Source organism: Patagioenas fasciata, chromosome 1 (genome assembly GCF_037038585.1).
Source record: "Patagioenas fasciata isolate bPatFas1 chromosome 1, bPatFas1.hap1, whole genome shotgun sequence".
Classification (NCBI taxonomy): Eukaryota; Metazoa; Chordata; class Aves; order Columbiformes; family Columbidae; genus Patagioenas; species Patagioenas fasciata.
Window position 1 is genome coordinate 41,368,882 of NC_092520.1, and position 14,733 is coordinate 41,383,614.

At 35.7% G+C, this 14,733-nt stretch overlaps 1 protein-coding gene across 12 annotated transcripts in view; it reads right to left on the bottom strand.

Annotated features, from left to right (window-relative positions):
* PCDH9 (protocadherin 9) overlaps positions 1-14,733 on the bottom strand; it is a 678,879-nt gene that overhangs the window by 655,648 nt on the left and 8,498 nt on the right. Inside the window, exons 3-4 of one of the 12 annotated variants that reach the window (XR_011738216.1) lie at positions 9,538-9,706; positions 363-9,067 (exon numbers count right to left, since the gene is read on the bottom strand). The exons of 10 other annotated variants lie outside the window; for them this stretch is intronic. Coding sequence is in view for 1 of the 2 variants with exons in the window: in XM_071806049.1 (XP_071662150.1) it covers positions 9,635-9,706 (72 nt within the window). In the remaining variant the exon portion in view is untranslated. Of the gene's footprint in view, positions 1-362; positions 9,707-14,733 lie in introns of those variants that run through there. One more of the 12 variants, XM_071806049.1, reaches the window with a different exon arrangement.

The following is a 14,733-nucleotide window of genomic DNA, read 5'->3' on the forward strand; positions in this document are numbered from 1 at the left end:
GTATGATTGACTTCATAACAAATAATCGTTACTCTGTGGGAGCATTTGCTCATTCTCCTGTGAAATAAAGCAAAGGTGAAAACCAGCAAGCCTGCAATCAGGGCAAGAAAGAGGAAAAGGGTACACATACTCTTGTTACCTTTGGTTAGACAATAGGAAGAGAAGACAAAGCAACTTAAAGAGATGGAAAAAGTAAGTCTGCAGCCTCAGCAAAAAGAACAAGAATCACAACATTTTCATCATTAGATTTCTAAAAAGTGACAGTTTCCAAGCCCCAGGAAAAAACAAAACAAAACAAAACAAACAAACAACAACAACAAAAAAAAAACCACAACAAAACAAACAACAAAAAACACCACAAAAAAAAAAATCAAAAAAACACAGAAAACCAACCAAACAAAAAACCCAAACAAACGAACAAACAAAAAACAACCAACCAATCAAAAAAACAAACAAAAAAAACTTAATGGACTTCAAAGATCTACAGAAAGCTTCAGGAGAAGTAATAAAAACTGTAAAGGAAGCAAGTATCTGTTTGTTGGTTTTTTTTTTCTCCTGGGCTTTTAAATACTGCAGTTCCCAAATGAGGGTTGGTGCAAGTACTAATGCAACCAACTGCTTCAGCCTGCTGGTTGACCCGGAAGACCACTGTGTGACTAACCCACCAACAGAGACTCCTCTGAACCTACAGAGACTTTGCCTTTCCAGGAAAGAATATTCGCAGTTAAAATGGTCAGTTCTTCAGTATGTGTCAAATACCTACATTAACTGAGAATAGGCAGGAAAGCTCAGCCAGCCTACAATGACTCTGCCAAAGTGCAGATTGGTTAGGTTACGTTATTTCTCACTTTCCATTTGATACAATATGTTTCTTTTTATGATTCAGAGAACCAAAGGATGCACTTTCTGGTATGACCTTCATCTAAGTGCACCATATTGTTTTGGTAAGCTTCTTAACAAATACTTCTATATATTTAACTGCGTATTTTCAGTATTCCTGGGAGAAAAATTAGGTTACAATCATTTGGTGTATGTGCAGCCTCCCCTCATTCACCATTTGCTAAGATGATACACTAAATCACTCACAGGATTACTGACAATGTACTTATATTTCATAATTTATATGTATTAACATAGAAAATATGGATGTTAGTACTTGCATCAGTTACTTGTTTATGATTTGTGCTATATTTTCCTTGCTGAAGTTTTATGTATTTATTGCATTTTGAACCATAGTGTGTGTATTCAATGGTAATTGCTTAAAGAGTTACAGAACAGTTGGTGATTTCAGATTTTTGGCAGAGATTGAAGTATCAGTACTCGTGGCAAAACAATGCTTGTTTGTTTTAGGGAAAAAAAAAAGGTGAAACGTTTTTCATTATTACGCTGGTAAAAATGTGAGTTATTTTCCTGGAGAAAAAGAAGTCAAATGAGAGGAAAAAGGGATGACACTATTTAAAGAAGAGGTGCAAGACCCTCTCCACACCTCTAGAGGTAGTAAGCCGTTCTGCATTAGCAATCTTGATTTAAAACAGGGATGTGGTCAAAAGTGAAACTCCTTTTAGACTTTCAACTACTCTCCGCTGGGCCTTTGTCCAGCATGCAGATTAGCTAATATGCTGTGTTAAAAGAAAGGTCCACGACTTGAAACAGCAGGAGTGCTGAAGTCAGAACAGAGTTGCTTGAATGAACTGAACAAGAAAGTCTGAGCACTGCATTTATTCATTTTTGTTTTTATTAACAGGAAAGATGTATCTCATCATACACTTGTATTCATCCATCACCTGACTTTTTAAATGATGTTACATTGCTTGGAGATGATTCTCACAGCCTAAACTGAAATAAGAAGTTTCAACTCAATTGAAATGCAAAGACAAAATACTGCATTCCTTTCCCAGCTGAGCTTTTATTTAACGTGCCAGATTAAGAAGCTTGCTCTACTTTACTGGATCAGAGTCAATACAGTTTGTTCAAGAAACTCAGAGATAAGGGGAAAACAGGTCTTGATCAGGCAAAATTCCCAATAGAACAAATGGGCATTTTGCCCAAGTATGTTCTGTAAATTTATCATGACATTTTTGCCTCAGCCAAGCCTACAAAAGCGGACTGCTGCTTTCATACCTACATTTTGGGACAGTTACATGAATCCAGAAGAGAGTAAAAACAAACTTCTCCCTTTCTGATGTTTGCTTTTATCAAGCTTTAGTCAACTAGGAATCCCCTAAAGAAAATGCACACAGCAAATTGGAGCAGTATAATCTGAAGCTCCAGTGGGTTTGGATTAAGTATAATGTATCTCACCATTGTGTTAAACTACCTCAAAATACCATAGATCCATGGACTAGAAATGTGATTCTTTCATCCCCCACACTTAGAAAATATGGCATCTACTTTGTAACTGTAAAAGTTCCTGTTAAGGGCATAGATGATCCTAACAACTACACTCAGAAGTATTTTATTTCTTAAAACAGTGGATGTAGCCTGATTTGCATATTCAACTCTTTTTATCAGTATATGCCTCAATTCTTTTTCTATACATTTCATACTGTCCTGCCCTTCTAAAGATGTCAAAGTATCACAAATATTAAAAACTGTAAGTCAATTTACGTAGCTTAGAAATTGCATTCTGAAAATATTTATTTTTAGACAATACCTAAAAAATGCTGTCTATACACATAAGTAGCTCAAAAGTGAGCCATGACAAAAAGTGTCCATGTACTATCAGAAATTATTTCAATGTGCTTAAAACTACTCACTACAGGTCACCCTGACAATAAAGTAAATCAAGGAGTCAGAGCTACATTTTAGTTACGCAGCTATAGTAGAGCTATGCTTATAAAAGCATCAGATAGGCAACTTGATGGTTAAACTGGTAACTGTCAAGAGGGACTGAGGTCCAGTTTCCCTAACTCTTGCTATTTAAAGTGAATTAATGCTTCATATTAAAAAACAGAGATTACTCAAGAAGCAGCAAGAGAAGGACGACTGCTGCAGAAAAGTAAGAGGGTCTTAGAGATCTCTGAGTCTCCTGCAGACTGTTGCTTGTGGGAAGAAGAAAGAGACATTATCACACAGACATGAGGAGACACATTCAACTCTTGATTACAAGCAAAAACATTAGTGAAATAGCTATAATTTCACATATATAAAATTAATGGGTGAGAAATCAGAAATTAGCTCAGATAGCCTTTACACAGAGATCACTACATGCAGCTCTAACCTCAAAAAAACCCCACCAAAACTTGGGAGTAAATGATATTAGCATCTTCTTGGCCTTTTTCCATGACTATAAAATGGCATTAGAGTAAATGTGACTCAGACTTGGGATCCCTGGTCACTGTCGCAGCCAAGAGCCTAAGTACATGAAATCTCCTTGGCTCTGGTAAAGCACTAGTGCTAAATTCTGGGAAATGATAACACTGATTCATCTCAAAACAGTCTATATATAACAGCAAGGCTAGGCACACATAAAATTATGCACTATCTTGCCTCAAGGTTAGCAACATATTCCTAGTAGAAGGAAAAATGTTATTTTCGTTCCCTGCAATCATGTGATAAATAGCTGTAGGGCAGATTCAGCAAGATCTCGAAGGTTGTGATTTTACAATATAATGAATGTATGTCTAGCTTTTTGCCACCTGAAAAAGCAGCAAAACAAAGTAGGACTTGTCAGTATTTTGCTTATGGCAGAAATCAGACATTGTCCAGAACCCATTATGATACACACTGCTACCTTCTTAACTAGTTTGATTATAACATTGACTCCAATACTTCAACAGCTCAGCTTTCCAGCATAGGGCATAATTGGAAGCAGCAGCCAGCAGATATCACATGTGAATGGGACATATTTCCCACTGAGTAACTACTGACTATGAACCAAGTATGTGGCCTTGTAGGTAGGTTTGTGGGGGAAAATAATAACAAAAAATAGTATATTGAGAACAAAAGGAACCTTAGATAGATGAAGCATCTGTGCAGAATATGAGGCAAGCAAATTACCTAGAAATTTCAGAAGCAAAAAGTACAAAAAAAAAAAAAAAGTCATTGAGTTTGGATCAAAAATGAAGAGAGGTGACAACAGGAAAGGAACATTTCCAGAGGTGTAAAACAACTGTTTATCCAGATTGATTACCTAAAATAAACAGCAAATCTTAAAGGTAGTTTTAAAGGAATGACAACCCTTCAGGTAACAGAAATTCAAACCTACAGATAATTTCAAGTTACACTTTAACAAAGGTGGTAGACATATACTGAGAAGTACATTCTTAGGAGCAGGCAGACTCAAACTGCAGCATAAAAATTTTGGAGAAAGCAACTCATGTTCAAGACTGATCACCTTGCTTGCAAAGAAACTGGCATTTTTTCCTATTCTACTCATTTACTGTCAACACGGAGTAAACCATGGTTTAAATGTTTTATTCTGATCATGCTTCCTATAAAATACTGTGTTTTACTGAAGTAAAAATTGAATACAGGCACATCTACACCATCACCATCATGACTTAATGGACTGTGTTGAATTAATGTTTAATTTTGATGCTTCATATTACTCCACTTTGGAGGGATGACTGAGTTATAACCATTGTATGCAGCTGCAATTATTGATGCACTCCTGCATAATTTGCAAAACAGTAGCACCAGCATTGAGGAAAGTATGAAAATGCGTTGGAATTATAACAGATGGTGACGCAAGCCTGGTTGGAACTTTTAGGAGTACTGCTGCTAATATCACCAGAGTTATCTGTGAAAGTCCAACACGAACTCTAATTCAGCCACAGGACCAAATTGTATGGTATTGACAGACAGCAGGGCAAAGATTCACTTTGTGTCACTTTAAAAGTGCAAAAGGACCTACGATGAGTACACACATAATTTATATCCTCAAAGGCACCTTTACATTGCAAGACAGTGTAACATGATTTTACACTGAAGTAGGTAATGCCGTATAAAATCCTGCTAATGATAAGGTATTGTAGTTTTACCTGTACATAGCCAGTTGACATCAACCCCAGGTGTATTGTTCAGGGCTGACCTCGACCAGCTACATCAAGGTACAAAATACCTGCTTCTTGTCTCCACAAGGATTTTACATTTAGACAGATACCTCACAATAGGAATCTTGATGTAAAATACACCTTTTTTCAGTGAAGATAAAGCCTTAACAAAAATCAGAAAAGGACACATCTTATTTAAAGAGTAATGAGTGCACAGCACAGTCCAAATGTGAGATCAAGTCTATCTCAGTCAATTGAATTGTGCAGAATAACATAAAAACTAAATTTTTCCCTTTGTATTTTAAAAGATTTCTAATAGCAGCAAAAATTACAGGAGAAAATGTCAAACAAATTGGCTTAACAGATATAAAAAGTCATATAATTTTTTTGTGTTTACAAGATTGCATCTTCTGGTGCAAGAGTTAATGCACTTTGTGAAAGTTATTACGCTGTAGCTTATAAGCTTCAGCTGGATATGGTGGCAGTTCAAATTTCATGACAGAATGCTAACTTATCTTTGCTATTGAAAAAACTAATGAGGTGGTAAATAGTTGCAGTGATGTTACATGTGGTGATATGCAGGTTTTGCAGGTTTCTCATTATCTATGTAACTGTACACATGTAAAAGTAATGAAAACCCAAAACAGGCAGCAAAAGCTTAAGGCTTTAAAATGGGAATAGAAATGTGTTAGTGTTTTCTAAGGGAAATATGATTGATTTAAGCAATCTTAAAAAAAGTCCCTCAATATTTCAGCTAGGGTTTTCTGCTCAGGCTAAGGTCCCGTGGGCAGCGCTTAGGTGAAGATCGCAATTAAGCTAGCATAGCCAATTTATTCTCATGCTGGTTTAATTCTAGTCAAGGCAATGGCATAATGTTAAGCAGTCTTAAGGACTCTCTTCATTATGCTTGTTGCCTATGGCTTTTAATTGAAGGTGCTATCACAGCATTCCTATCAGACTCCACATGTCAGGAGCAGGAGCACACAGTGAAGAGGGCCCTCCTGACCCCCAACTATCTTTACAGAGGACAGCAGGAAGTAAGATATAACACTTTTCAGTAGCTAGAGGCTTCCTAAAATGAACTTCAACAATACTCAACATGAGCTGGGCTTGTATTTAGCAGTAGGACAAGAAAATGTTAAAAAATACCAAGTGCGAGATAGGCCATGCAGAATATTTTTTAATGTGGTCACCACTGATCCAAAGAATTAAAGTTCTGAAATCAGGAATTACTTCTGTGACATATTTATGACAGATAAAAATCATAAATGGCAACAAGAAGTACTTTGTCTGGAGCTGATCTGCACCATCTATAAAGCATCTTAGTAGGCCTTGCATGAAACCGCTCTGCTGAAAAGTGCTCAGCATGCTACTTTAAACAAGCAGACTCAAGGATCACTGACATTCTGTATATCACAGCAGCACTGCCAGCTTTCCTATTAAAAGAATAAGTTTTCCTACAAGTCCAGACATCCACGCTGAGCTTTTAACCATTTTGAAATGTAAAGATACATGAATGTTTTCATCTCTCATCCCAGTCTCCCATTCAAATTGCTGAATTCAAGAAGCTCTACCCAGTCACCGAGTTGCAATCTCTGCTGCTCTGCTTTGTGATTTACATTTTTTGCTGTTGTTTTCAGAATCAATTTTCTATCATAAGTCTCAGTGAGATACCACACCTATTATAAATTGTGAATGCATTATGCCATCTGTGAGAAAAGTATGAACAATCTTATAAAAGAAAAGCAAGCAAGCAAAACATATATTAAAGAATTATTTATTCCATCTGTTTTAACTATGACAGATCAGGATGGCTACCAAAATAGCTGGTGAAATCCAGCAGACTAGCTGGTGCTACAGTATTGCACAGTACTCCAGCAGCTGTAGGTGAAGACAGATACAGAGGATTTTGGTTGTGTGTGTCTATAATACAGATGTTAACTTCTCTGAAGGAAAATGATTCATAGAAGCCATTATACCATAGAAAACTAGTTTCACTCCTCCGTAATGCACATGTAGGTTGCCTACATAATATCAATTACGAGTGAATCAGATTTGGTCGGTATTGACATGCAAGTGCATAACACTACAAAAACAGCCATCTCTTTTCATCCTATACCTGTTTTTAGTACTTACAAGCCCACTAGGTTAAAAATACTTCCGATTTTGACAGTCAGCTTAGGGCCAGATACATTTACTCCCTCAGTTCCAGCTATAAACAGAGGGACCTGTCCCAGCTAACATCTGTGCAAAACCACAGCTATGAAGCTAGGCCCTAATTTCTCCTCTGCCAAACCTTTAGCTCAGTTTTGAAATCCAAATGTAGTATGCCACAAAGCTTTAGAGGGAAAATGTGTGTTACATATTGAAGGAATAGATTTTCTTCTCAGATTTGTATTAATTACTGTAATTCATTCTAATTTGATACTTTCAAATCTACTAGAACAAATCAAAGCAAGTATCTATCTAGTTTAGAAAGTGTTTTACTTCCTGTATGATGCTTCTCTGCAGATATGCTTCCAAATTTTTAATCTTAATGAAGCCAGTTGGTTTATTACAAGTTCTTACCTGCAGCAATGTGTGGTTATGAGTTGGGTGTGCTACAACAGATCGGGCCCAAAACATGCTACTTCTCTACTGTGATAGTATTAATTTGAGGGTAAATCTCAGATTTCTAATATGTGTATACATATGTTTTACAAAAATAAGCATACTCAGAGAATGAAAGAGGATTTTAAAAAGAGAAATAAGAAAGGGCAGTGAAAATATTTCATTATAAAATAGATGTATTTAAGCATCAGCCAAATGACGCTTTTTTTCCTAGAATTTATAATAGAAGCTTGAAGACAAAAATAGTCCAGAAGCCTTAAGTTTCTTGGTACTCTGTGACGGATTAGAATATTTTTTAGCTAATTACTAAAGCATAGAAGACCTAAGCCTAGATTTGGGCAAAGCTGAGTAATAGTGAAATTCAGGGATGGTCGGCAGGGATGTTATCAACAGACACATCACAGAACCACAGAAGTGCATCAGCTTCTTAAAACTCTTGAAAAGCATCTACCATTTTGACATTTTCTTAGTCCAGATTTTGAAAAATCACATTAAGAAACAAAAGTTCTGATTTATAATCAGGGAAGCAGATTACAAACCCCAAAATGCTACAAGATTCAAATTACTTGCTGAAGGCTCTGGACCACACTTTTGCCTAGAGGTGTTTTGTAAGCCTACACAACCCACCCAGAAGTGGTCCTGCGCTACTGGTTAAGTATTATGGACTGCATGAAGTTTGTTGCAATGTATTAATTCTATAGCAAGAATTAAGAAAAGCAAAAGTAAGTGTATTTACATCTCATTCATACAACATATTTTCATCTCATTCACACACGATTGACATTCACACAATTCATAGCAATGGTCACATATAGCTTCATTGCCCACCTGGCCTGTACCAATACACTGAACAGTATGGCCATCAGAAGTCAAGACAAGCAGGATCAGTGCGAACCAAGAGTGGCTTGCTTATGCTATATCCATGCTTCTCATCTGTTTCCACAGCATAGGCAGCATTGTCATTTTCAAGTCACTGCAGTTTGGGGAAAAAGGGGTTGTAAAATAAAAATAAAATGCCAATCATAGTAGCAGGTCACCTATCTTGTCTCATTTTGTCTTTCTGCCTATTGACAACCTCATGCTCTTGTAGCATACGAAGGTAAAAAATTCAGGTGCTCATTTCAAACTGGAATGTTTGACAGATGTAACAGCTTTCTGAAATGAAACTGATGAAATCTCAAATAGGAAAGTGCATCCCCTGCACAGGGGAGAGAATACATTTCAACAGGCGAGGTTTACTGTCCTCAGACAGATGCAGATTTCATTTATTTTTTTATTTATTTGGCAGTTGTTAAAAATATGTAAGATGACTAGGGCTTTGCTATTGGTGCATAGTCTACCTCCTGCTGCTCTGGATGCTGCAGACTTCAATGTGATCCATGTTTCAGGGTCCTGTTGTCACAAACTGAAGGCAATTTCAAATTCTCTTACTGGTAACACTAGCACTTCACTGATATTTTGACCTGTATTTTAAAACAGTGAAAGTGAAACAATCTGACAAGTGACTGAAAATTCATACTGCTACAGACACATGTCTAAAACAGAGAAGTAAAAGAAGTATTTTTACACTATAATATGAACAGCCAGATATAACTGAAGATAGAGATCAAAAGTTTACAACTGCCTTTTTCTCTACTCACGCTCAGAGAATGAGGTATCAAGGAACATTCAGCACTGAGGAAAACCAGAAATACTCAGCGCAGCACCAAAACAACATAACTGGTGTCTCATTGCGGCATCTTCCTAAAATAGACAGCTACATGAATGGCCATATAACAATTTAATAAAAAACAAAAGTATTTCTGTTGATTTGGGAGCCTTTGAATTCGAACCATAATCTAAAGAAGACTCCCCAAAGGCAACTATGCACATTATATACTTTTGTGTGCATGGAAACTATTCAAATAATACCTGAACTTAAAGAAATACATACCCTTAAAACTCTTCTCTCAACTTCAGTGAGAAAACTGGACTGGATCACGCTCCTCACTGGTGAAGTGAAGGGTATGGATCACACTCGATCATACTCTTCACTGGTGTGGGGTGCATCTCATCCAACTGTATCCATCAGCTTTCGCAACTACTTTAAACCAGCATATTTTCTTCAGGGAGGAGTAAATCGTTAATTCAGTGAGACAGATTAGATTTGACATGCAATTAGAAGTCAGACAAGATGAATCCCACCATAATGTCAACAGAAGCAAAATGAGGTATTGTGTTCACGGGCACTACCAGCTAAGTATACTGTTGAAAATTACACAAATTATACTTTTTGTGAACATCATTTGCAGAAATTGGACTAGATCCACAATCAGAAGTTGAGCACCTGAAGCAACTATAATGTTCATATATATTCATTCCACGCTTCAAGCAGAGAGACTGTCATAACAACAGTATTCCCGAAACCTAGCCCACTGAATGGAAAGCTACTAAAACCAGTGGCTGAATGTCACTCTCCTTCAGGCTCTGCATCTTATTCTATGCAAGAAGGAGGTGTTCTCTTAAATCAAAATTTACTGGTCTGCACCCTTTTCTTAAGCTCCTTGATCCCCTCCTGTAAAAGAAAACTTCTATCAAAACTTTCTTCCTAAAAATACTAGAGGAGAAGACAGAGACTCACATAAACCTCAGTGGTGAAAGTATTCCATCATGAAGTTCAGTAGCAAACCCTTTATTTCTCTTAAGTAATCCAAGTGAACACTCTCTATAATAACCTGATATATAGGTAATATATGAAAACATGTATCGTGCAGATCCCTTTACATCAGGAACATGATTGCATCCATAAACTCTTGTGTTTTGAAGGAGTACAGATTATGAGAGAAATTTGCATCTATCAGCTTTAGGCATTTAAAAGATATTACTGCTAGATACCACTCAACCAGAGGCTATAAGAACGGAAATACCACTCACAACTAAAACATGGTGTTATATGACCATATAAGGCACAGGCTAAAGTAGCTTATTTGATCAAAAATATTGTACAGGCAGAAATTTAACATTTTTGTAACAATTAAGCCAATTACAGAGTTTTCTTACTAGTAACACATGAAAACCTAGGAGGTACTAGGAATATCCTGCAAAATTACTAATAAAAGTAATTGTATCTAACACTTTGTTTGGCTGGAAGGAATGAGGGAGAATGGATGAAAATCAATTCAAGGCTACTAAATGTTTTATTACTCAATATCAATAGATATCCTCTTTCAGCTATCAGCCAGTGAGAACATCCGATTTAATTTTTTAGACTGGGGAGAGGTTGCTCTTTTAAAATTCTACCTGAATCTTGTTTCTGCAAACCCGGGGGAAGAAACAAAGAAAGGAAGAAATATCTGACAGCTGATCCTCCACATTTTTGTCAAATTCACCTCAAAATAAAATTATTTTTAATTCACTTGACTCACGATTAATTTTACATATTTTTTAGATGTTGGAAAAGTTATCTCAACATCATCCTATTGCTTTTATAAAGAAGTTAACATCAGGAAGAGCTGCAGATGGTGTAAATCAGCAGATTTACCCCAGTTTGGATTTAGCTTCAAATGTTGAACTGCTACTCTAAGAAAGGGTTTCTTTTTTTTTTCCTCTTGTAGCAAGAAATGTGCATATTCCAGAACAATTTTCAAAAAATATTTGTGCACCAAAAAAAAAAAAAAAAAAAAAAAAAAATCAGTGTGGCATTTTGCAAAAGAAATGGCAAATTTCTAACTATAAAACTCTAACTACAGAAACTACACACAAACAAATCCTGACAAATGCCGAATTACTCAGTTTTCCCTCTGTGTAACAGAAGATACAGGACAACCCATGCCAAGACTTTAAAACAAATATCCTCCGCAACTCACTAACTGCCAAAGAAACAACAAGAAGAAACAAAGAATGGGTAATTTTTGAGACTGGTACTGTTTGGATAACTCAGTGTGCCTACAAATCAGATTGTTAACCACCTTTCTCTGTATTATCACACATAATTCATAGTACTCACAAACCTGAAAACTACATAGAGAACACAGGATAAATCTTTCCAAGATTTGAAACTCCAGATTTTTTTAGTAAGGTTTTTATTATAATGGCCCCAATGCTTCTGTAAACCCTTAGGCCCTAGGAATAATCTACATGTGGTTTTGTGTAACTACAACAATGGTGCTATACAAAGCAATTTCATTTATTTATTTGAAGTTTTCATAATAGCACAACCAATGTAATAGTGCGGTAAGACCAATTTAAGGTGTCTTCCATCAGTAATGGTTATTTTTTTTTCCAGACAGAGTTTATAGCTCACTAGAACACAATCCATTACAACAAAATTATTGCAACTATATTAGAAGGAATTTTTAATATGATATTCTAATTAAAAAGAACAGTTAAGATGATATGCATTTTATATTCAGACAAGCACTTAAAATCTCAGGTAGGTAATACGGTAAAGCCTCTTATGTTGCAAATATCTTGCTGAAAGATGCCAATGAAAATGAACAGAAGATGCCTCCCTACCCCCATACAGAAGTAAAACATGATAGCATTCATTTATTTCTTATCTACAGTCTGGGTAATCTTTTTGCAGTCAATGGAATGTTATCTTATGTAAACCAGAAATAAATTGATTAAATGGCTACATCAGTCTATTGGGATAACTCATTTTACATACATTCACCATGGGCTGGTCATTCCATCATAGGCTAGTCAAAACACAAATAAAATAAGATCAAAGTAATGTATGATTCTGTGTGTGATTTTTTTTCTTTTTTTTTCTCCAGCAAAGATATGGGCATTACAGAGTGTATGTGAGATGGCTGTACTTGAGGAACATTCTGCCTATAGATCTAGAGACCACTGTGATAATTTGTGGGAGAAATGATACCAAGAATTCAAGTATCACCTGGAATTCTTGTTACATCCTTCAGAATACAGCTATTTCACCAATTACATTCTGTACGTTTGTTACAATGAAATGCTAGAGTAAGAAGAAACAGCATCTCCTGAAACTTGAACTCAGCTATACTTGAACTGAATTTGCCTAGATGAGGATTGGTTCATTAGATATTATGTATCTGCCTTTGTATAGAATATGTATAGATGAACACTTGTACTGCAAAAATACGAATTCTTGAACTGATGAAGCAACCTTAGGACTTGAAACCTGCACTTCAAACAGGTAGACTGTGCCTATAAAGAATTGTTGAATGTAAATGGGTCACAGTTTTCATATCTTAAACATCTGTTGTTTATACCCAAGAAAGCACATCAGGGGCAAGAAAATTAATTCCCCAATTGCTGTCAACCGAGTTAGGGAACAGCAATAAACAGCTTACTGTAAGCTCCTAGCTACAATAAAATTGCTGTCAATAAAGTGTGGCTGATATGGGTTTGCTGTGCTAGAAGAATAGATTCTTTGGAAGTGAAAATCTGAAATGGAAACTAAAAAGATCCCTCCTTGTTCTTATATACAAAAGAACAGAATCACAACATTCCAATAGCATTAAACTCTGACGAACTCGTTCTCTCTCCCATATGTGTCACACATTTATTAATGTTTGTGAAACTTTGGCTTTGCACATTCAGGACAGATAAGACAGCAGAGATTCTGATAAAAATCTTTTGCATGGGAAACTTTAAAAAAGAAATGAAACTTGCTAAGCTTTTATTGTCTGGATCTGTACACATAAAATGTTCCCTACTCTAGTTTAGCATTTCTACTGTCACTATTGAAAATGGTATTATAGCTTAGGGTTATGTTCAGAATTCCATTATAACCCTCAGTTTTCACATGCTCTTAACTTTCTGAAAAATTCTTCTTTTCAGCTGAAATTTTCCATGCTTGGTCTCAGCTCAAAGATGAATTTCTTTAGACAGTTAAGCAAAATCCGTTAACCTATTTTTCAGTTATACAAGGATAGAAAAAATACACTGTACATTTTCATGATTTCTAATATTGTAGTATAGTTGTAGATATAGAAATACATAGAACTAAAAACCAATTGAATTTTACATGCAGATGTTTTCCCAGGTGACTAATCCTCACAGAAGACTAATATACATGATAACATATAAAACAAGTTAAGTGTAAAAAAAGAAACAATGGAATTTTTTTTTTTATACTAAGAGGTAAAACAAGGTCACTAAAAAATAATATTGCACAAAGAATTATGGAATGTGATGGTTACAGAATTTTAATATTTGCAGGTGACGTAGACTCTGCACTGCTGTTCCAATGCAGATTTCCATCAACTTATGCACCTTGAAATTGCCACTCTCAGCGTATCAAATTAAGAATCATTAATGTTTTCAGCTTTTCTTTTCTCTTACATAAACCCTAAAGTTAACAAATTTAAACACCTCAGAATAAGATAACATCAATTACATTTGTCACAGAAAGCTTAAGTGATGTGCATTGATCAGGGGGAGCCTGGCTACTCATTCCTTGATCAGGCAAGAAGTCCATTGACTGAAAAAGGAGTAAAGCAAGCTCCATAGAGCTTATGTTATTGATTTCATGATTAAAAATATATCTTAGCATGGAATGCATTTAATGTGTCAGTCAAGCCCCAAATCCTTGATTTCTGCCAACAGAGCACAGAAATAAAAGGACAGAGTTAACATATATTTAGCTTTCCTGAATCTACTAGAACTGTGCACATTTCCAAAATTTATAAATTAACAACTTGATTCAGAAAAGTGCTCAGAGTGTGCTTACAGCTGTCTTTCTTGAACATAACATCTGAACATTTGGACTCTAAGGATCTGCTTCAGTCCCACCACTTTAAATGAAAGTTAAGCACATGCCTAAATGCTATTTGATTAGGAATGAAGACTGAAGGTTTTGCCCATAACCCATAGTGATACATATTTTTTAAACCGGTGTTATTTGTCATTGCTGTACTTCAAATCTGGTTAATCGAAGTTGTTATAATTTAAAACTGGGATAACCACGGTAAATTTGCCGTAATTTCTTTTATTACTTGATCTATTGTTAAGCTAATGACACTGAGTAGGAGTTTTTTTCTCTGTTTATTTGCTTTTTTATAAGAGGTCTTTCACACAGAAGAATACAACATGTCGTCTTCTACCATATTTCTATGTAGCTGTTTGGTGTAGAGACTTACTAATTTGAAGCGCATTTTAAAGTTCA